This window comes from Populus nigra, chromosome 10 (assembly GCF_951802175.1).
Source record: "Populus nigra chromosome 10, ddPopNigr1.1, whole genome shotgun sequence".
Classification (NCBI taxonomy): domain Eukaryota; kingdom Viridiplantae; phylum Streptophyta; class Magnoliopsida; order Malpighiales; family Salicaceae; genus Populus; species Populus nigra.
Window position 1 is genome coordinate 14,188,265 of NC_084861.1, and position 22,327 is coordinate 14,210,591.

General features: G+C 36.4%; 2 protein-coding genes and 1 long non-coding RNA gene across 12 annotated transcripts; 1 reads left to right on the plus strand and 2 right to left on the minus strand.

Moving 5' to 3' along the window:
• Positions 1-459: 459 nt before the first annotated feature.
• Positions 460-3,716, minus strand: LOC133705540 (26S proteasome non-ATPase regulatory subunit 11 homolog). Its single transcript, XM_062130802.1, has 2 exons — positions 3,565-3,716; positions 460-1,918 (listed from the first exon to the last, which is right to left on the minus strand). The coding sequence occupies exon 2, from the start codon at positions 1,890-1,892 to the stop codon at positions 624-626; it is 1,269 nt and encodes a 422-aa protein (XP_061986786.1). The 5' UTR covers positions 1,893-1,918; positions 3,565-3,716; the 3' UTR covers positions 460-623.
• Positions 3,717-5,807: 2,091 nt separating this feature from the next.
• LOC133705148 (E3 SUMO-protein ligase SIZ1-like) lies at positions 5,808-15,525 on the minus strand. Of its 5 annotated transcripts, XM_062130263.1 has the most exons (19): positions 15,351-15,525; positions 15,219-15,262; positions 14,912-14,992; positions 14,671-14,713; positions 14,302-14,380; positions 13,984-14,140; positions 13,608-13,732; positions 12,350-12,418; positions 11,960-12,047; positions 11,766-11,841; positions 10,976-11,049; positions 10,686-10,793; positions 10,216-10,371; positions 9,699-9,803; positions 9,526-9,606; positions 8,247-9,429; positions 7,237-7,574; positions 6,560-6,608; positions 5,808-6,402 (listed from the first exon to the last, which is right to left on the minus strand). In XM_062130263.1, the coding sequence occupies exons 2-17, from the start codon at positions 15,246-15,248 to the stop codon at positions 7,447-7,449; spliced, it is 2,583 nt and encodes an 860-aa protein (XP_061986247.1). In that variant the 5' UTR covers positions 15,249-15,262; positions 15,351-15,525; the 3' UTR covers positions 5,808-6,402; positions 6,560-6,608; positions 7,237-7,446. The 5 variants fall into 5 exon arrangements, with proteins under 5 accessions (XP_061986247.1, XP_061986249.1, XP_061986250.1 ...); XM_062130265.1 differs by lacking the exon at positions 15,219-15,262; XM_062130266.1 differs by lacking the exon at positions 15,219-15,262 and having other exon boundaries at positions 14,302-14,433.
• Positions 15,526-18,320: 2,795 nt separating this feature from the next.
• LOC133704883 (uncharacterized) lies at positions 18,321-22,009 on the plus strand. 6 transcript variants are annotated; one of them, XR_009844140.1, is made up of 4 exons: positions 18,321-19,437; positions 19,547-19,896; positions 20,412-21,747; positions 21,856-22,009. It is a non-coding gene; the product is annotated as an uncharacterized LOC133704883 (long non-coding RNA). The 6 variants fall into 6 exon arrangements; XR_009844142.1 differs by having other exon boundaries at positions 20,412-20,588; positions 21,373-22,009; XR_009844141.1 differs by having other exon boundaries at positions 18,321-18,615; positions 19,187-19,437; positions 20,412-22,009.
• Positions 22,010-22,327: the final 318 nt, after the last annotated feature.

The following is a 22,327-nucleotide window of genomic DNA, read 5'->3' on the forward strand; positions in this document are numbered from 1 at the left end:
AAATAAAACAAATTATTTAATCTGATCCAAAACCCATCAAACACAAAACAAAACAATTATTTATTCAATTCTATTTCCAATTATATTCAGTCTAATAAATATTATTTAATACCCGCATTTTTGGCTCCTCAACTCGGATCGTTCTTCATGTTATCACACACAGTCACACAGGTGAGGCCCCGATCACGAGAGCCATTGACTGCACCGACAATTCAAAACATTATCAATTCGTCATACAGACACGTGTATCCATTCCCGGTCCATGCAGACTAGCAAATACAAAGTTGTTTTACTTCTTGAGTCATAACCCTTTTTATCTCGTAAATTAATTATATGGACGTCCCTCCACTCCCCCGCAGCAATGAAGTCATGAACTTTCTGCTGGTGAAGACAACCCCAGTCAACATTTCCACTTCAATTGCATGACTCAGTTCATAGCAAGGCGAGAGAGGGGAAAAATAAAAAATAAAACAGTTCTCAAACTCGGTAGATATAAATGCACTCCCATACGAAACATTAAGTTAAATCAATTGAAGAAAAGATAAACACATTTCCGCAACAAAACACAGTTCTTTTGAAGGGTGCAAGCAGCCGCTAAACAGCCGCCTCCTACATCTTGAACCTTAAGCCATAATCTTGGCGGACCTCACGTAGAGGCTATCAACAACCTTGCCAACATTGGAAATGGTCTCCAACGTAGCTGGGTAGATCGCATCTGTTTTTGGATCATCAAAAATGACGAGGCATCCAGCACCTTGGTCTAAAGTCCCAGCAAATTTTTTATCCAGAATCATCTGAGATAGTTTCTTTTCCACGTGATCTATGGGCAGTTCAATCAGATCTGCAATGTGAGCAATCTCAACCCTTGAGAATGGCTCGATCAACCTGCAAAGGTTCTGCTCTAGTAAAGTGTCATATAGGGATGAGAGATGCCGATGAACAATTGGGTCTTCCTCTAGTTGGGCTTTAAAATCCCGAAGTGCAGTCTCAAAGAGCTTTAAGGAGCGTTTCGAATGAGCATCAGCAACAGCTTTCATTGCATCCAGCTCAGGCCCCACATACTGTAGCCCTGCTTTGGATGATATTATTCCTGCAACATCATCAGCTTGGCTCACCATTATTTTGCACAACAACATATACTTGAGGCTAAATACTGCTCGGGGATCTTCAAGAGCATTGAAAGCTTCAAATGCCTCGAAGAAGTAGCTGTAACCAGTTTTGTAATCCTTCTCTTCTGCATGAAGGATCCCGCTCTGCAAATCTATAGTACCCTGTTGAGCTGGTGGCACATAAATTGCATTGGCTGCTGTTCTTGCTGCTGTTAGTGCAGCCTTGGCTTTAGGGAGGTTTCTTAGAGAAAAGTGGAGCTTACTCTCCAGCAAGTCTATGTCCACAAGAAGAAGCTTGTCATCCAATCTTCTCACCTCCTTGATCAGGCCAGAAAGCAGGTTTAATGCTTCTGAATACTCTTTACTTTCCATCAATAGGGCTGCCAGTCTTGCTTCAACTCGCTGCCGAAGAAAAGTTCGCTTCTCAGCACGGGTCCACTGCACCATCTCTTTGCACAGAGAAATCTGGAGATCAGAAGTGCCTGGTATTTTAGCTACCGCATCAATTATCCCACGAACAATTTTTGCAGTTTTTGCCTTGGGAATCAATGCAAAAAAGGGCCTCAACTGGGTCAGAAGGCTTCGAAGCTCCTCTGCCCGGTTCTCCTGTCTAAGAAGATCTGAGAGATTCGTGATGGACTGTTCCTTAATCCTGAGGGATTCAGGAGAAGATGATGTGCTCTCTAGTATGCGGTAAAAGATTGAAATGGATTCAGATGGATTTTTCGCCTCTAAAGCCTGAGCAATTGAGTCCGTAGTTGCAGGGAGGTACGAGGTTGACATGATGAATGTTTTGAAATATCAAAGTCCTGCAAAATGAAAATTTATTTGATATGCGCCCTTGCCTCGAGCAATGAAAAAATGATGGTAAAGAATAAAAGTGTGCATATGCCCCAAGAAGAACTGCTTGCAAGATATCCATCTAGAGTCCAGACAACAACACGTAGTGAATACAAAGGAAAGATTCCTGGCAGTAGCTACCTATACTAACAGCATAATAATGTTAAGACCTTTTGCTGCACCAGATTCTGATTATTGTCTCCGTTAGAACCAATAACATCAGAGCTCACAACACTATTTCATCCCACAAAACAGAGAAAAAAAAACCAACAAAATCATGAAATCATTATTTTTAAAAACCGCTGATCTTAAGCAGCCAACTTTTAACACTCAATGGGTATCAAAATTTATCAAATTAGTATCCTTGGTTTCTTTTATATGGAATCCTTAATTATTGTCTTACATTATCTTTGGCTTTTTTAGACATATTCATATAATTCTACACAAACTATACTGGAGGTTTTCTCAATCAGGCTACCAAAAACAATATAGAGAAACAGATAGAGTAACTAGCTTAGAAACTAGGATGGTTGGCAGTATTTCCAGGGAAATAAAAATTCACGTTCAATGAGGCTGTTACTATTCCATACCTAGAGGCATATGAGGATAGCACAGCATTCCAAGAGATGAGTAGCAGATGATACTGTTGGAGTTAAAGTGCTTAAGATGATACACACATGGCTATCAAACTTGCGATTTAAAAGCAGGTTAAACAACTCAACGAACAAAAATAGGACCCACATAAAATCATACAGTGATTATGCCTCAGCAAGATGGGATGGTGGAAATCACTTTTTTATCATGTTTTCACTAATTCTAAATTTGCAGCTTCTCATTAAGGGAGACATGCAACAGTACTTTCACTCCTTACGTAGTGGCTAGGCTTTCCAGATGTGAGAATGTGTGGCACTGAATGTGCCATGTTACCCACTTTTAATAAAATCATAAAGCAAGCATTAAAGGGAAGCTCAATCACTTCCTGACATTTATTTTTTCTCCCTCCACTCTGTTTTCCATCAATCCTAAATGAAACCTCAAATTATGCACTACATGTCCCCTACAGATGAATCTCACATACAGGCTTTAACCAACCGAACCCTAGTTCCCCCAATAGTTCGACATATAACAATTTAATTAATCAACCAACTTAAAATTCCAGTCTGTAATAATCAACGCACTCAACCCCCTAATAGGTCATGACTAAAGCCCTACATTCAAATCGTACTCAGCAGAGATGCCAAAGGAGCAAAAAACACCGTATATGCCTAGCACTGGTTTGGTTGAGCCAAGTACTACCACTGGAAGCGTTAAGCTAACTATAGGCACACTTAAACTGTCAGTGTCTAATCAACACAACACTGTCATCAATTAATACTGAAACCAAGCCCCTGTTCCGCACAAACAAAAATATTAACAGTTTTGATGCAGATCCAAAAAATTGAAAGCCAATGAAAATACGACACTACTCGGAAAAAAAGTTTAATCTTCATCCGGAACACATTTAGAAGGTAACCTAATTCGTGCAAAAATCAGAGATACAGCAAGAACAAGTTCATAGATTGAAATTATTGATGCAAAGAGAGAAACCACGTAGATTGTAAGAAGTGGAACGTACCTGTGAACAGAAAAGACCGAGCTTGCTGCTGGAGTAGATCGCGTCCGTCTGCTTTTCCAGCCTGTGTTGAAGAGGTGGTAGGGGGGTGAAGCCAAGTGAAGTCTCTGATGATTTATTATGTGCCCCTTTATTTGGGATGACTTGTTGCGTGGGCAAACTCTTCAGCTGTACTTGGACCTGAAGCCCAAGCATTTTTAAGGCCCGTTGTAAATAAGAGGTTCCGATTCGTTTTCAACACGAGCAAATTGCAATAATTTGAGAATATATAAAAACCGGGTTTACAAGCTCAAGTGTCCCTCTATTTACTTAATTTGTTTAATGTGGCCCACCATCAAATATTTTTTTTTATGAGGCCCTTCTATTTGTGCATAGTTAGTCAAGGCACTAACAACAAACTACTTCACACTTAAAGTCAGCATTAAAACCGAAAAGCATATAACAAATATTCAATTAATAAGAAGTAAAAAAAAAAACAAAATTTTAATTAGACAACGGTAATTAACTAAATAAATATTCTATTTATACTTTTAGGTTCTCTCCAAGGTTGTTAAAATCACGAAATAACTCTTAAAATCTTACAATTTTACGAGTCAACATGTATATAACGTGTCAAATCGAGTTAAAACTCGAAATCGGTCAAACTCGGTTAAAATCGGTAAAATCGGTCCGATTTTACGAGTTTGACCGATTTTGACCGATTTCGAGTTTTAACTCGCAAAAATTAAAAAATTTACTGCCTTCCTGTCCGGGTCCCCTGACACTCCACTTCATAGTCCCCACTCCCCAGTCTTCCCTTTCCCCGTTGCCCAAATCTTAAATTTTCAATCTTAGCAGACTAACACCAGCATTAAAGGATATTGGGTATAAGAAAGCCTTATACTGTATTTTAGGCTGGGAAGGCATGATCGGAGGATTGAAACCATGGAAAGACAGAGGTAGATGATGAGGAATCAAATGAGTAAAATAAAAGATAGGAAAATTTATATAAAGAAAAATACTGTGTTTTAGACTAACCATTTGTTAACTACAAAAGGAGATGACAAAGACTCAAAGAAAACTTGAAATACATGTCTTGCTTGGTGGGATATTTGGATATTATTTTTAGGACTTGTTACTAACATAAAAAAGGTGGAAGGTGAGGTGGCACGAGATTAAATTTATATCATTTTATACATTTTAGTTCTCATTGTCACGAATTCACTGTATTGATCTCAGTTAATTTTTTTTTTTTAAGTTGGTGATATACCTTAAAATGTTGTATCATCTCACTAATTGTCTGCAATGTGTTTCAAGACCTGTTCTCTAAAAAATATTCTGAAACTCTATCAATAAAACATAGTTGTTCAATCTTTTTTTTTTCTTTTTGTATTTTTAAGTTATTTAAATCATATATGAATTTTAATTTGAATTATGTATTTTAAGGTGTTTGGATATTTATATTATTTATTTTATTTTTATTTTAATTGTGTTATATTATTATTTACTACTTAACTGAAATTATTAATATATAATTAATTAAAATATTTCAAATTTATGAGCCGAATTAATACTGTTATTTCATGTCATGTCACAAAAAACATTTTTAACACCCTTGGTGTTCTCTCTCTTTTTTGGTATTTATTACTAGCACGATGCCCATGTTGCGTATGCAATTTTTTCCTTTTCTAATTTTCTTAACAGCGGCACTGATTAACCGAGAAAATCTCCAGGGTACTCCCCAATCCCGGTCAAACTCAGTCGCATGGACGAATTACAACTGTTTGGAAAACCAGACACAGCAGAGAGAAAAATAAGCTTCGAAATCGCATCTACAGCTACAAAGATTGTTCTGCAGCACATTGGCATGCCATCGCAACAATCAAACACAGAAAGAACATCCCAAAAAATAACACAAACCAACCTTAGATGGTTATCTAAAACTGGTGGCTTCGAAAAGATGCGTTACAATTTTATCTTGCCCAAAATTCAGCAATTTAAGAGGAGGTTAGAAGAACACTCCAGCTCTACATTTCATTGTTCAGCCTATAGCATTTCATAATCTCCATCTGCGCCAATGTTCATTTCACAAGCATCGTCATATGATGAAGAAAATAGCTGAATCATGGACGTTGCATAATTCACCACCTTGAATCTACCAATATACATGTGTGTGTGTGTTTCTTTTTGCAAGGCACACGGCTGGTATTAAACCCCTCTTGCCATCTCTCCGTGCTCAACCTAAAAACTACCAGAGAAATATCATCTGAATGCCCAACTAGTCTGCATTTTTTATTAAACAAACAATTTAAATTTGATGATCTGATAAATATCCATGACGGCAAAATTCACTAATCAAAGCAGCCCCAAGGTAAGATGTTAGAACAAAATTCCCACAAATCATATTAAGGGCCACTGGCTTCCTCCGACAAAATCCCATACAAACCTACAACTGACTTTTCAAAAAAACACACCTGCTAGCCATGCAATGAACCGGCCTCTTTCACTGTTCAATGCAGTCTGCTTGCTTGCTGTTGGGTTCAGTGATAACCTGGAATCATATTGCATGCCTTCCAGTGTCACAACGTCTCATTTCCCAAATATGGAAATCAAATTTAACCAATTCAAGCAATGAAGGGCAATCTGCCTCACTTTCTGTTGGTTATTCATCTCCTTCCACATTCATCTGGAGATCAATGTAAGTTTTTTGCTGCACAACTTCTATCCCATTTTTTCACCCTATCAACATGGTAAAGCAATAAATATTTTCCCCTCAGCACTCATCATCCTGTCTTATCCCATGGCTTCACTGGTAGCCACAACAGAGAATATAAGCAAATTTCTCCAGCTGTCTGTAACTCCCTGAAAGAGAGCAGATTTATTGTTTTACTTTTTCTGTCAAAGAAGGCTGCCAATAATGTCTAGGATTAACAAACACTGAGAGACATGCAATTTTCATTCCCTTTTTCAGACTGATAATAGCAGTTAAAGAACTCACAAAGACAAGATAGTGTCTGACCTGACAAATCTTCGACGCCAAGATCGAATAATGGATCAAAATAGGGTACCTAAAAGCAGAGAGAGAAGGGGGGCAGGGGACGGATAGCATTAGATGCTCTGTATAAACTTCTTTTTTTTACAAGTCTATCAAAGACAGTAGGCACATTAATAAGCATCCAAACTATTCTGTTAGCACTAGCAACAGATTCAATCCCATCACATAAAGGTTTCTTATTCAATACAATTTCACAACTATTGCTGGTTGTCAGAAGCGTAACTATGACGTGCCTCGAGCTTCAGTCATTTTCTCAAAATGTCAATATTCTATTCATCTTTAGACAAGGTTATCATCAGAGGACTACAGCTGAAAGATAACATGAAAAGCCAGAAATTATAGTAAAAGAACAATAAATAAATGGAAGCACACTTCATTTCAAAATTCTCATAATCAATTTTTCTTTGGCTATATTAGCCATTCCATTGTAAAATCTTTTACCTAGCATTACAGATCTTTGATTTTAGTATCTATGAAGTATAATACTTTGACCCAATATTAAGCTTATACCACGTACACACCACACGTGTTCACATATTAACATACGCATAGGCACGTGCGTATAAAATATAGAAGCTAAAAGTCATGATGCATCAGTCAACATCGATATTTAAAATGGTAAATATATGATTGACACTCACCATTAAATAAAGCAGATCCGTTACTGCCGTAAAATCACGTGGCACGTCAGTGTCAATCCAATAGGCTTCACACGCACACGCTAGAAAAAAATTACTTGCTTCCTTCTCTAGAAAAAAGACTAAATGACACGAATAAGGAGAATCGTGTTGGCAGCTATTAGCCTTCCAGATGAATCTAACAAAGTCCAAGCCCTTCTTGTTGGTCAACATCTATTGAGAATAAACACGTTGTCTCACCGACCGTGGCTGGCGAGGAAATGAGAAAGGACCATCTGAAATTTTCTTGTTATATTTCCCATTAGACCTAGCTTCATCATTTAGAGCTGCAACTGAAGTAGCTGCAAAGGCCCCAAAGTTAACACCTTACCATAAACCAGAAATGATTAATAATCTAACATACATGAGTGTGTGAGTGTGCACACAACCACAAAACAAAAGCATCTACATTATAGCTCACAAAATTATATAGCATGCGCGAAGTTGACACAATTTCTGCCATAATCCTGATTTAGACCAGAATGCATCTACAAGAGGGGAAAGTGATCAAGTTCATAGATTAGTGGTTTTAAAAGTCTAGTTAATGATCACTCATGAAACTTCAAGAACGAGCTTGATTGCAGATATGGCACCACGTGAGATCCCATGACCTGATCTTACTTAAAATATGCTAACAATATCATTGGCAAAAAAAAAAAAAAAAACAAAAAACAAAAGCGATGAGAATCCCCATGTGAGCACTTTTCAATTGTCACATTCAATTATGATTTAACAAATTGGCATAGATACCAATTCAGGACCCTAAAGAAATCAAAGATAAGATTTTCTTGATCCCATAATCATCTCACCCTCTAAGATAAATCTTTGAAACAAACTTGTAAAAGAGAAAATTATAGAAATTCTGAAATGTTGGAAATTTAACAGGGATTTTAATCAGTTGGAATATAAAGCAATGGCATTACTATCTAGTCTACAATATTGCTTAAAACAAAGTAAGAATATCAATCAAGCACCTTGATTTAATCCTAACTGGTTTCTCAAATCTACCCCATCTCTGGCAGCACGGTGCGGTCGATCCATGGTGTGACTGCCAAAACTCTCATTGGTGCTGCCAAGCCTAAGGGAAATCCAATCCTCAGTAGGGACAGGATTAGATACAGGAGGCTGGTGTACCAAGTCAGGCTGCACAGGTTGAGTTGGGAGAAATGTTTGTAATGAGGGGTCCTCACTAACAAATCTCATTGGATTATCAACCAAGCCAACATCCATATCAACATTGGCATCACAGGCCAAAGAATCTGGGACTTCCCCGCCAGAAGTTATAGTTGGTGTTGATGCCAATGTGCTACCATTCATTGGAGCAGCACAACTAATGGAAGAATGCTCCAGATCAATAAAAGCATCTGATACATCTGAGTCCGTATTAAATAGTTGGAAATGGGTACCGGCTTGAGTACCAGAAGAAAAGGACCAGCTGGACATCCCAACATCATTCAAACCTGTATCGAAGAGATCAAAACAAGAATCAGCACCTGCATCAAGTGCTAGATCTTCCAAGTATGAGTCTGCTATTCCAGGATTGGCAACCAATGAAGAACAACTCCCATCTACTGGGCAAGTATCATAGACGGTTTGAGGAGGAACTAAATTGACATTCTCTTCATCAGAATCGCTAAGAACAATGATGTCAGCATTCCCTGATGGCACAAAACTACCACTGTTTATTGCAAGTGTTGGGTCAAAATAATGACAAATAGAGTTGATCTCATTGACATTACTGGGAGATATTTCAACATGCCCACTATAATCCTGGTTTATACTTGGGTCCTCTTCGTATTTGCTACTTCCAGTGGTGCTACTGCTCATTGTTTTAGTCCTTTGCCCTTGATTCACAAAATTTCCCTCAATTTGATTCTTCGAGGAACAAAAAGCAAGCTGATGTTTTCTTCCTTGCATCATTCCACCAAGATTACTCTTAATTCTGATTTCAGGACTACCATGTGCTTTCAAGCCATCTCCCTTCTCGATCTGCCTTGAGATTTTATAACAGGAAGTAACTTCATCCATAAAAGCACAAAGAGAACCATCGGGAAAATGCCATTGCCCAAGATCACCAATCTCAACTTCGGTCTTTGCAGTCCAGGAACCATCAGGTTTCACCTCAATCTCAGTTATGTCTTCTTCACAATGACCCATCTATACCAATAAGCATACATACATTTGCTCTTGTTAATCTTTTGATGGTGATTTAACTAGTACAAAAAAATTTTAGATATTAAGTGTAGGAACTACCATTGTCGTAATGCGGTTGAAGTAAGGATCAATGACAATATCCTCCAAGGAGTAGTTCTTAAGACAAATGGGACACTGCCACTGCAATTGCAGAACACCTCTTACTTAGATGTATAAACTTGTGAATTAAATACAAAGCACAAATCATAATGCATGTATGATAGATCACTTGCCTTGCGCGAGCGTTGATTTAGTTTCACAAAAGTTTCAAGATCAAAACAGCCCATGTGAACACAAGGTTTAAATCTGCCAGCAATCTTCATCCTAGAGCCACTCATCTACCATATAGACAAGTTCAGTTAAAAAAATTACTAATGGACCCCAAACCACAAGAAAAAAATGTAAAATGAAATGTATGTTATTCTCAATCAACAATTTTAATAGAAATGGTCTTCTCATTGAACCAATTCTGTGTGCCATAGTTACAAACTATAATGACATGTTAACAATGGATAAGACAGAAAAAGATATTAGGACTTCTTATAAACAATTGTTATCCTACCAAAACACAAACATCACGCACAAAGAATGCACCAGATACCCACCCTTGGAATTATGCTAGATCAAAAGACAAATGAATCTTTTGCAAATAATCACAAAAATTATCCATATCATGGCCAAATGAAACTTCATGGCATGTGCTATATACATCGAGGAACAGAAATACAGAAAAGACAAGTCTTTACTCACGGGACAGCGGAGATTAACTGTAATTGCTTCTGCAATCACCTCCAGATCGCTATCACTATCTTCGTTTGAGGCACCCATCCCACCACCAATGCAACGACAAACACGAGCAAGTGCATCTTCAAAAGGCTCGCCATCTTTAGGAATCAGGTTGAGAACCTTTGGTGGTAAATTGGTCAGTAGAGGAAAATCATTTAGTGACATATAACTCAGAACACAGTGTTTCAATGGATCTAAGAGTATGAGGAAGAGCAGATGAGTGCAAACAAAGATATACAAAACAAAATTAAGAAGCTTAAGGGAGACCATTTTTATTAAGAAGCCACAGGTTTGCTATACTTTGTTTGCAGGCAAACAGAGCTGGCAGTAATATAATGTTCCAACAAAATTGATTCTAATGGACAGAACGATCAAAGAGATGAGAAATTCATTTGTCCCAACAAGAAAATCATATGAAAGAAAGGTGGGAATACCTGTTCAACTGTTTGTCGCTTTACGAGTCTAATGCCAAAGCAGAAAGCACGAGAATCACATCCAGATAAAGAAACTCTATTGATTCCCTCTCCAATGCATGATTTGATCTGATATCAGGTGCACCAATGTTAAGTTCAATTATGCATGTACTGAATGAATGCAAGAATTTAACTCAAGCACTGTATCTAATCAAATACAAAGATACACAAGAAAAAGGACACAAATAATGCTGAGTAGGATATTAACACTTAAAATCATCTTATGAAAAGAGAAGAGGGAACAGACTCACTAGGGCACCATCATCACGGCCACTGGCACCCAGAGATTGTGATCCCGGTCTATTAAGCGTTCTCACAGGCATTCCTGCATTTAAAGAACGTAGAATTGTCAACTGGGATTTTGCTTGCTGTTTGAAAGAGGGGCAAAAAAAAATCCTAGATATAAGTGTCAGCCAGCAGATTAATACAAAATAAACCCACTCGCTTGAGTCCGAGCAATGGGCATACTCAGCAAACATTCCCAAAACACCTATTTGGCCTCTTTTGCATAGAGAATATCAGACCCTTTGAAGGGTTCCTTAGGCAGCAAGCTTAGCAGACCAAGTTATTGTGAAAGGTACTAAATCTTCTCTGTTAAATAAATACATAATCATTCACTAGCCACCTTATAACCATAACCTAACCAAAATTAATTGTTTGAGCCAAGGTGTTGTGCCTGATAAACCCTACCACGATAATAAGTTCCTTATGTTATGCATGCACGTTTATCAGTTATTGTTTATGATATAACACTTGTTAGTCTAAGGATTCTATCCAAGAGAGAACCCTCATGGGTTGGAACAGCACCATGCAATTCGCCCACTTCATGGCCAAGGAAAGCCTAGCCATTATTCAGTTATTAAACATTATAAGCCTGCCTTGAGGACAGCCCTGATGCTTAACCAAAGTTTCACCCGCATAAATTAGTGTAACAAAAGAAACTGTTCAGCTCATACTGATAATTCTATAACACCTGAGAAAGGTCATGAAGCTGCTGGTGTGCCAATTAATGCATAATGGAAAAGGATCAAGTTTGCATACCATTAACCTGTAAATCTGCATACAGCGGCCACTGCATCCTAAACAAAACTTTATCGTTGAGAAGCATGCACCAAGCCTACATGAAATTAGCTAGAGTGTAAATTTATCTGTATGCAAAGAACTCTGGATGCACGACCCCTTTTTTTTCAATAGTGAACATTCTGAAATGAATACACCATTCAAAAAAAACCAACCTGAGCGTCATATTCACAATTCTTTAGGAGGTGTTGATCTGATCTTGTCAACTGAAATGTTGTTTCCACTTTCTGCAATGTGTTATTACTGAAGAACATTGAAAAAGATCAGAATATAATAGATTGCAAAAACACATGAACGAATAAACTGAGAAAACAAGGGAGGTTAAAATGGCATGTGAAAAAAAAAGCCATGACCAAAAAAACAGCATTGCAAAATTATAGTGATAATGCTAATAAAATCAATTCCATGGCTCATTATTTTTCCCTCTAATGTTTCTTTGATTAGTAATTGGATAACATAATTTTCCCCATTACCAATCCCTCTCCATAGTTGCAGCACTTTAGTCTAAAGTTGTTGGGGGAGAGGGAAGGAGGGAGGGAACTCACCCATCTATTGAAATATTTGAACTCGGTAACTTCCCAGGAAATAATAGATGTGCCACAGTAACCCAGAACCTGTCCACAGGAAAATGTTAAATAGTAGTACCCTTTGTTTGCAAATCATATCTAAAGAAAACGAAAGTAAAAGGTTGGAAACAAACACGAATCATCAACATTAATCCATAGCACCTATGGATAATGGTCATGCATCAATTCTTACAAAGGAATCAGTATGGTCAAACAAACAATAAAATGAGGATCCACTTCATCAATTGCTGGAAAGAGGTAACATGACGGGTGAACTTCAGTCAACACTGACTCAATAAGCATATAAACTAGCTGCATTCTAATTTTATCTACTGAGCAAACTCAATTCTACAACCAAAAACTAATATAAAGTAACAAGGTCCATTGGCATATCCAATACAATCATTCACACTAAATCTGAAATGCACAATATTAAAATGGAGTTTGTTGGGCATTCTGACCAACTCAAAGTATGTTCTTTCTTTATAGTCACCACTGCTAAATATTTGTATCAGATGTTTAAACTCACTTCTAAAGTTGAAGTTCTTTAAAATCCTCGAATAAAAAGCAGCCATAAAACACACAAATCAATACTCATTTTTTGGTTATATCACTTATAAGTAGATTCATACATGAATGCGAATGTGCCTCCGTAGATATACATTTATATGAAACTAAACATGCATGTGGAACATGCAAAGACCCACAAAAAGAAGATCAGTGGTCCACGAGGAATTTCTCATGGAAAATTATCATGTCACGCAGCACCTGAACAAATCTTGGTCCTGTGACATCCAAACACTTGGCTTAAAGCTGATAATATACGCAAAGGCACACATGTCTGAAATAATAGTTTGCATACCTTTTTGGTTTTATTATACCATTTTGTTCTGTGAAAATGGAGACACTTTTTGCTAGGTGAAAATAAAGAGTATATTCACTTCACATTCTATCTCAGAACTACTATTTAGTTTAGAAACGCGGAAAGCAATAATTAAATATAACAAGTTCAAAGTCACATCAATATACAGAACAATCATGATCTTATGATACACAAATATAGGGAAGAACACCCACTGTGGAACCAAAGTCATTTACATGTACATGCATATTTGAAGACACTAAGCATGCATAAGAGGAAAAAATGATGAAGCCCGTAACTAACGGACTAATTAGACATGATTCCTTGGGAATATACATATATGACTGTACAAAATGATAACTATAAAATACATACGGATCTGCTCGTTCAATTCGACATGTTTCACAGTAAAATACAGGTGGATGTTCATCCTCCATAGGGATCTCTGTAAAAACGACACAACTAATATGTTGCTGTACTTGACATTTTGAATCTATACACTGCAAATAGAAAAGGCCTCGGTGAGATTTCAAAACAAGACTCCACATTTTTACAAGGGAAGCAGTAATAAAATAATCAGGCATTGCAAATGCTCCGATCCTAAGGTTAAGTGTAAGACATTCAACTTCGGAGTTACTTTCTCTTCCTGCTAAAGCTCAAAGATAATAACAAAGAATTAAATCTAAAATGAAGTATGACTACAGAGTTCTTCCAACCCAGAATAGAATATGACCACTATGTTTGACCTGACCTGTATCATGAACTCGGTAGGCAGCGAACTTCCACAAGGACAACGAACCGTCTTCCCTGGAGTAATGAAATCTTCAACTTCTTCTGTGACACTCATAATATCTAAGCCATTTGGAGCCTTGGCTGCTAAATCTGATGCATCCATTATCTGCATTTTTCTGGGTAAAATAATTGGTTTAACACACAACATGTGAACAAAAAATAAAGGGAAGCAACACTATTTTCCAGTAAGTAGACGGGTAAAATATAGTTTTAGAAGACACGCCACAGAACAACTGTCAGGATTTCATGAACATAACATGAAAATAGAAAAAAGCACCTGTAAGCATCATCAATTATTTGCACTACAGCTTCCTTTCCAATCTGCTTTTTCCTTGCTACGCGGCGAGCAGAGCAAACTGCACAAAGTTTTCACCCATGTATAGCAACATTTATCAAGTTGAGTTAAACTCTGTCAAGGCATGTAAACAAAGAGTTATGACTTTGATTCTAAACAAGAGAGAACCAATTCTTGACAATAGAAGGGAATATTCAATTTCCTACAAAGGCACAAAAAACACATCTGGAGAAAAAAAAAGACAAAACCTACAGGCTGGTTCCCCTGTTGATGGACACCGGTCTTGACTATCAGTACCAAAGGTGAACAATAACATTCTATTGAAGACAACAAAATTCTATGGTAACTCACTTTCATCGTCCGAGAGCAAACCTATAACTCTGTCCATTAGATCCTGCACAAAAAGAAGAATAAATACCGGAGAAAGCAATCGTGATTAAAAATGCAGGAAAAAAAAGAGACCATGTATAATTATTGAGCTAACAAGTTAGAGATAAAATAAAATTTTCATAGAATAAAAAACCTGCAAATCTTTGCACAAACAGTTACAGAATAAAGGCGGAAAAAAAATGACCAGAGAAAGGCAGAATACCTGCTTCTTCCCTTGCTTTGAAAGACCCAACAGAGATAAAATATCCTTAAGCTCTTTAATTCTAAAATATGCCAACTTTTCCTACAAGTTAAGCATATAAACATCATTAGCACACTTACATACATGCATGCATACATTCACACATACACATACACACACGCATGTATAAAATAACAAAATAAAATTCATTTCCATCACAAATATTTGTCAGCTCAAAATTAACATTCAAACAAACCACACTTAATCCAAGCTAAAAACAAAAGCAAACACAGTGATGATCATACTAAACTAGTAAATTACTAATTACCTTGCAGCTAGCCATCGAATCCATCTCCATTAGCACAAAAAACTCTTAAAAACAACAACAAAACCACATAATTCAGCCCCCGGACCATGAAATCACTAAAAAAAAAGGCATAGTTAAAACAAATTGACTTACCTTGACTAGAAATTGAAAGGAACAGGGAACCTGGCACTGATTATACTAAGCTAGGGTTTCTAGTCTAGTAATCGGTAAAGGGTGATGACTTTAAACTGTTTACAGGGACGGAGAGGAAGGAGATTGGTCTTCAATTTGCAGTGACAAATGGTTCAGGTGGTTGTTAGATACAAGAAGAGCGGATTTGAAACGGTTATAAATATCATGTTTTGGAGTTTGTATACAAGTCCGGGATGGGATTTGCTGCGTGCAGGAGTAGCGAGCGGGGGTGGCGTGGAGGTATGTGATTTGTTCGTAATTTTTTCGCAAATGACTGCGCGACAGCTCGCGGGGATTTGTGAGTTTGGCGAGTGAGTACGAGAAAAATTAAAAAAACATTTTCGTGGATTCTGCTGACGTTGGCAGTGTCTTTTCGGCGTGGCAGCCAGATATTGTACTATCGGTTTGCATTGACTCATGGCTCAACTGCCGATGTAAATTTATTATTAGGTGAGAGACCTTTTTCATTTGTCCTCTCACGACTCTCCAGTCTTCGATTGTAAATTTAATTTCCAGCGTTTTCATTTTATATTTTATAATAATTAACAGTAACAGTAACATTAACATCTCACTGTGCTGCTCCTTTATATCGGCTCGTTATTCACCGTTTATAGCGTTGTTCATTTGGTGGATTTTCCTTCTAGATCCCTTTAATTTTAACTTCTTTTTATTTTGGTCATTGAACTTTATTTCCTTTCAATATGACACTTCTAAGTTGTGTTGTCATTTTATTTTCTATTTGGGATAGTGGTTAATCAATATTCAGTACTTAAACTTCTTCTCTTTAATCTAAAGAACTTTGAGTTTACAATAAAGATTTTAAATACTTTTAAAAATAGTCTCAATCAAGGGGTTTAAAGACTGTCTTCCAATGATAAAGTCAGTATATTTATGAAAAATATATTAAATAACTTAAAAAAACCTTAAATTTCATGAACAAATATGTTTATTCTTGACCTTTAAGTTTATTGATACTCAGGAATCTAAACATTTTTATCTCGAGAAATAAAAAGTTTTAAACATTTTACCTTGATTGTTTATGAGGTATTTATACTTTTTAAACCTTGTTATTTTCATAAGAAGAAATAGTATGAAATTCCTCTACTTTAATGGGAATTAAATAGATAGGTTTACCCTTTAAGAAACCTTTTATACACTTATAAGCATAGAAGAAATCATCACCTCAGTAAGGAAAAAAAAATAGATGGAAAGGCATAGCGCTTTCTTATATCTTTAACACTTGTATTATAGAGGATTGTTCAAGATCAAACATAAAGCCTTAAAAATTAGTAATGTCTAAGTTTTTCTGATTTAACATGTTTTTTAAATCCACATTACTTTGAACTTAACTGACTACCAAGTCAAGTATTATAGGTGTGATATATTTATTAGACCCGTATTATTTCAGGTTTGGCTGATTGTCAAGTCTAAACGATTTGGATTTGACATATTTGTTGCATCCACGCTACTTCATACTTGATTGACTGCCCCTGCCATGTTTATCAGATCTACATTGCACTGGACTTAACTAAATTTCAAGTCCAATTACACTAAGTCTGACATGTTTGTCAAACTCATATTATCTTAGACTTGTTTGACAGTTAAGTTCAAGTGCAATGAATATGGCTCACCGCCAAGTCCAAATGCATCAAGTCTAGCATGTTTCCAAACTCATGTTACATTGAAATTGACTAATTGTCAAGTCTAGATGCAATAGACGTAACTAACTATTAAATCTGGATGCCATGAGTTAACATATTTACTGGATTCATATTACCTTGAATTTCACTGACTGTGAAGTTCAAGTATCCTGAATCTAGCACGCTGGTCATTTCTATTTGATTTAAGAAGATTTTTATAAAAAAAGTTAACCCATCATATGCTATCACTAGTGATAAAAAATATTTTCACATTAGATGAGTGGTCAATTTTATTGAATTTTTTATTTTGCTATGTTAAAAAAATAACCAAAAAAATAATGACCAAAACTAACATTAATAGACACTGGTGGTCTTTTTCTCGTGTCTACTTTTAAAAGAGGCGTAAAGCTACTCTTTCATCCCTCAATTTCTAATTTTCTTATGTCTTGTCCTGCTATTTTTTATGATATAAGGACTAACATGCAACCAATGTGATACGAATTCTGCAAGCCCACAACTTATTCAAAAAAAAAAAAAAAAGAAGTTCCTTGCTTTGTTGTTAAGGATTGCAAGCCTCTTTGCTCCTGCCCACTTCATCTATTTTGTTGTTAAAATATTATAATATCTACGTAACCATTTGTTGTTACGGGTAATAAATTTTTAATTTTTTTTAAAAATATTTTTAAAATACAAAAACAAATAAGAATGAATCGATGGAGAGCTGTTAACATATTTCTGTATAGAGAAAAAACTTTAACATATTTCTCTGATTTATTTTAACCAAGAATGAAGATGACTCACAACTGTAATTAATGACACGGGAGGCTGTTAAAACTTCATTTACCTCCTTATATATTGCCAGTGAATTTTTTGGAAAACCCCACGTATAATTATTTCATCCCCACAAAATTGGTGAATCCTACAAGCTATTTTATAGCTGTCAAGCAGTCCAGCATTGGCGGTGTTCGTGCAGTTTAACTTATTTTTCAAACTACTTTTCCTATAAAAACATATTATATTGATGTATTCTTAGATTTTTTTTTAATAATTTTAATATAAGAATAGCAAAAAAATATTTAATAAATTATTTTAATATATTTTTAATTAAAAATCAACTTATGTACTCGCCAGGGTAAGCAGAAGACTTTGTTGTCTTCGCTAAACCAGGTTAAGTTAATTCCGAGGTGGTAATAATCTTGATTCCGCAATTCGAACACAAATACTCCAGCTGGGCCACGCCTTACGTGGCTCCTTCTTATCACTGAATTAAACTGCCCCCGTGCTGTTAAAAAAATAATTGAAAACCAAAAAATTATCTCAAAACCGTTTCTTTCACTCCCAGAGGGCAGAGAGCTACCCCATTGCCCCATTCTAGTCTTTCGCGCCATGGACGACGAGGCAAGCGGCAGAAGAAGAGAGGTCCTGTTCTTGGTGGGTTTTTGGATGCAAGCAAGCAGAGAAATCAATCTGGTTAATGAAATATCCTTCAATGGTCTCTCGTTCTCCACGAAGCCAAGAACACGAGGGTCGTGATGGTGATGCCTCTTCACTCCCCGTGGATAAAGTCATCGTCGACCCTCTTAAAGGTCTTAAAGGCAATGATGATGATAACTCTGCTACCGTGGTTAAAAAGATATAATTCTTTCGTTTGTTTTTTTAGATACGTTCAAGTTTATGTCTTCTGGCTTTGTTTTTTTCCTTGCACGATTTCTTTTTCTTTTTTGGTTTGATGGTTTATTTACACTGCGTGGCTTCTTGGGGTTGTCGAATTCTTTTTGTTTTGAATCAAGTTTGTGGTTTTTTCTCATTGCTGGCTTGATTTTGTGATGGTCGTTTCCAGGGACTCATTTGTGTGGTTTTGGGTTGTTTTGGTTAAGGGTGATATTGTGCTGCAGCATTATGGGAATGTATGTGATTTTGTGTTGGTTCTTGTTCTGTTTTGTTGGGGTTTGCACATTTTACAATTTCTTCTGCTTACTGTATTTCATGAATTATAACTCTTTTATGGAATATATTATTCCTTTGCAGTTCATGTCATTTTGGTTTTCCTTGTCTGTAATGTTATGGATTGTGTTGCTAAGGGTTTAATGAATTTTACCACCGAGAATTGAATCTCTTGTTCTCGAACTTAATATTCCTGTATATTTTCCTTTCCAGGAATTGTGGGACCGCAAGTTAGAAATGATGGTTTCTTGTTCTAACTCATATAACATTTTCATTTTTGGCAATTGAACCTGGGAAGCTGAACAAGTTGGTGAAATTTCGTTGTGTTATGGGAAAGCTGTCTGTAGAGGGAAGAATACCGAATGAATTTGACACAAGGCCTCATAGCGCAAACCTTGAGAACCATGGAAAAATCTGCCGTGAAAGGACAAACAAAGGGCGTGATCAATAGTAGACAAATAAAGGTTATCCTTTATACAAACATCTTTTCTTCATTCTTTTTTATGGATGTTCAATTCTCTTTGACTTATGGATGTTCAATTCTCTTTGACCTTGCTTTAATTCCCATTTCAGGTTATCGACAGTGACATTGGGAATCATACGAGGCCTATGCCAGGGATGATTATTTTTGGATTCGCTGGACTGTGAACTCCATCAACATACTTGTCAACGTTTTTCACTTGGTTTTATGTGGAGGCACTTTTCTGTTTTGCCATTACTAAATAGATCAGAGATATTTATAACAAGGATTATTCTGTATAATTGTGTTTGTACTGGGATAAGAGGAAACTGTCAATCAAGGCATCATATATGAAAAGGACGAGAAGAGACTGTTGAGATATGGAGGGGATTATGTTTAAGCTTTTTGAAAAGCAACCAATTGGACATTAAGACAACTGATCCTAGAGACGGACCAACCCGGAGTATGTTTCTTGACCACTTGATTTCTGCATTTGTGTTTATGCTACCTTTTGGATTTTAGTACCACTGTTGTGTTTGTTTTCTATACATTTATAGTGATCAAATCTCTTTATAGGGTAATGTGTTACATTTACAATATTGGAGTCATTGTACATGCCATATTACCAAATGATGCTTTATGAAAGCATCATAACATATTGCTTTTAGAAGAATGTATGCTAATATGATTCTGTAGATACCCATCCTATTTGTGCAATAGGATTTCATGACCTATGCAATCATGAGTTTGATAAGTCTTGGTACACATGACCTTAAGATCAAGACAGAATATCTTCTGTTTGGATATTTGACTTGATAAGCACTATTTGTCTAAATGCGGGTGTTTATAAGACAAGTTGGGTTGCCATGATTATCTCTTTGTTTTCATAGGGTGAAAGTGTTCTAATTTAATTTTCTCAAAGTAATTTGAAGAAATTCCAACAGTACGCTTACCTGTTACCATGTTTAAACATTACAGTCTTTTACTTGTGTTGGTTTCTGTTACGAACTCATCCTTGAACACAATGATAATATGAAGCGTATTGCAGAGTCCAAATCTGAGAGGCTGAGAAAGCGATTCGCTCGAATGCAGAGATTGGCCAAGAGCTGGCAAATGCCTCCTTTTGTTCTCGCTTTTCCTCTATTGGGGTCGCAAGTAAAATTACTCCCTAAATTCCTAGCTGTTCAGCTATGAAAAATACCTGACCCTGCTTCCAACAATTGGCAAAAGCTCTTTGAGCCTTTAGTTGAAATGCAAAAATCTCCCACTGACAGTTTCAAATGCGCATGTGCCTTTTTTTGTAACTTGAGTGTTCAAATGGGCATGAGCAATCTCTTCATAGAATGGTCGTGACCACATGCTTCATGCTAGTTTACCACACGAGTACATCCTCTCATCATATGGTTTTCTACACCTTGTCCTTGGATTTCAAAGGAAATCATCCAACTCATCAAAGCCTAACTTCCGACTGCTTAGTGTTCTGAGATTTTACATAATATTGTTTCTTGCAGATTAGCAAATCTATTTTTTTTAACCCATGTTTCTCTACACAGGGGAATTTGAAGCTTTGTTCATCCTCAATACAGAGCTTGTTCCAAAATTCTGAAAAAATCTATGACTTTGCGTGCTTCTTTTTATTGTTGAACATTTTGAACAGCCCTGGGCAAGAGATATTCCACGGATTGTCACACTAAGGATGACTTTATCATCTTTTAACTCTCTTCTTCCCTCCCCCTTCTGAATTGCAGACAAATAAATTTTTTTGTGACTATTTCAAAAACTTAATCGGCCAAGCTGCCACCAAGATCTTCTTTGGGCTATATGAAATGCTTGATTTTGGATTTCCTGTTGCTATTTTGTCATTATCTCTGTTGAATTTTAGTCTAGAAGTATTTCATCCTCACCTTCTCTGTCTCATTGTTACTTTGTCTTTCTGTAGCAATTTGTGAAAGACATGCTTCAGGACCTCTGTGTCTACAACAAGGGTAGTAATCAAGGATCATATGAACTGAAGCCAGAGTACAAGGAAGCAAGCGAGGAACCAGTGCCTGAAAAGATTATAGTATTGCTGATGAATGACTGCAGAAAGGAACTCTCAGTGATATTAAGTTCTTTCCCCTGAACTACTCTCCTGATGCCTTCTCTTTCTGATGGAATTGACGTGAACGCAGGAGGGAAGGCCGTTAAGGAAATAATTGGCATTTTTCTTTTTAAGTTCTGAGTCTTGGCCTCAAGTTTTCAGATCAGCAGCTGGTGGCAGTTTTGTCAACTTTCTGTAGAGACAAACTTGGCCGCATGTTTCATTCTGCTTTTGGTACTGTGGTTAAACAGTGTTTTAATTTTAATTTTATTTTTTAGCTTTAATTTTTTTTTAATCATACTGCAACTACCCACGTTCTGTCCTTTTCTTCTTTCATGTCAGACGCTGGCCATACTTAGCTTCTGGATTGTAATATAGGCCCACGTGGTGAATTTGTCAGCATGGTGCCAGTACTCGTAATGTTTGTTTTGCTCTCATGGATTGGATTGCAAAGGTAGATGGTGACGCCAAGCTAAATTATTGATATGGTTTTTTAGTAGTATTAGTATATTTTTTTTATATGCAATTCAATAAAAATAATAATTTACTAATCATTTTTATTTTAATACATTTAATATTTATATTTTTGACTTTCTTAAGAAAAGTTTAATCGATGAAATAAGATATCAAAATAAATTATTTAAAAATTCATTGGCTTTAGTGACAGACATGTAGCCATGTTTTTTTTTTTATATAAAAGTTGCCCTTTAGAACTGCAAAATCAAAGAAAAAAATTTAAAAAACAAGAAAATTTGCCCAGCTAAGTCATTTGCAAAGGAGCTTGTGTGAAGATTTGCCTATAAAAAAAAGAAGA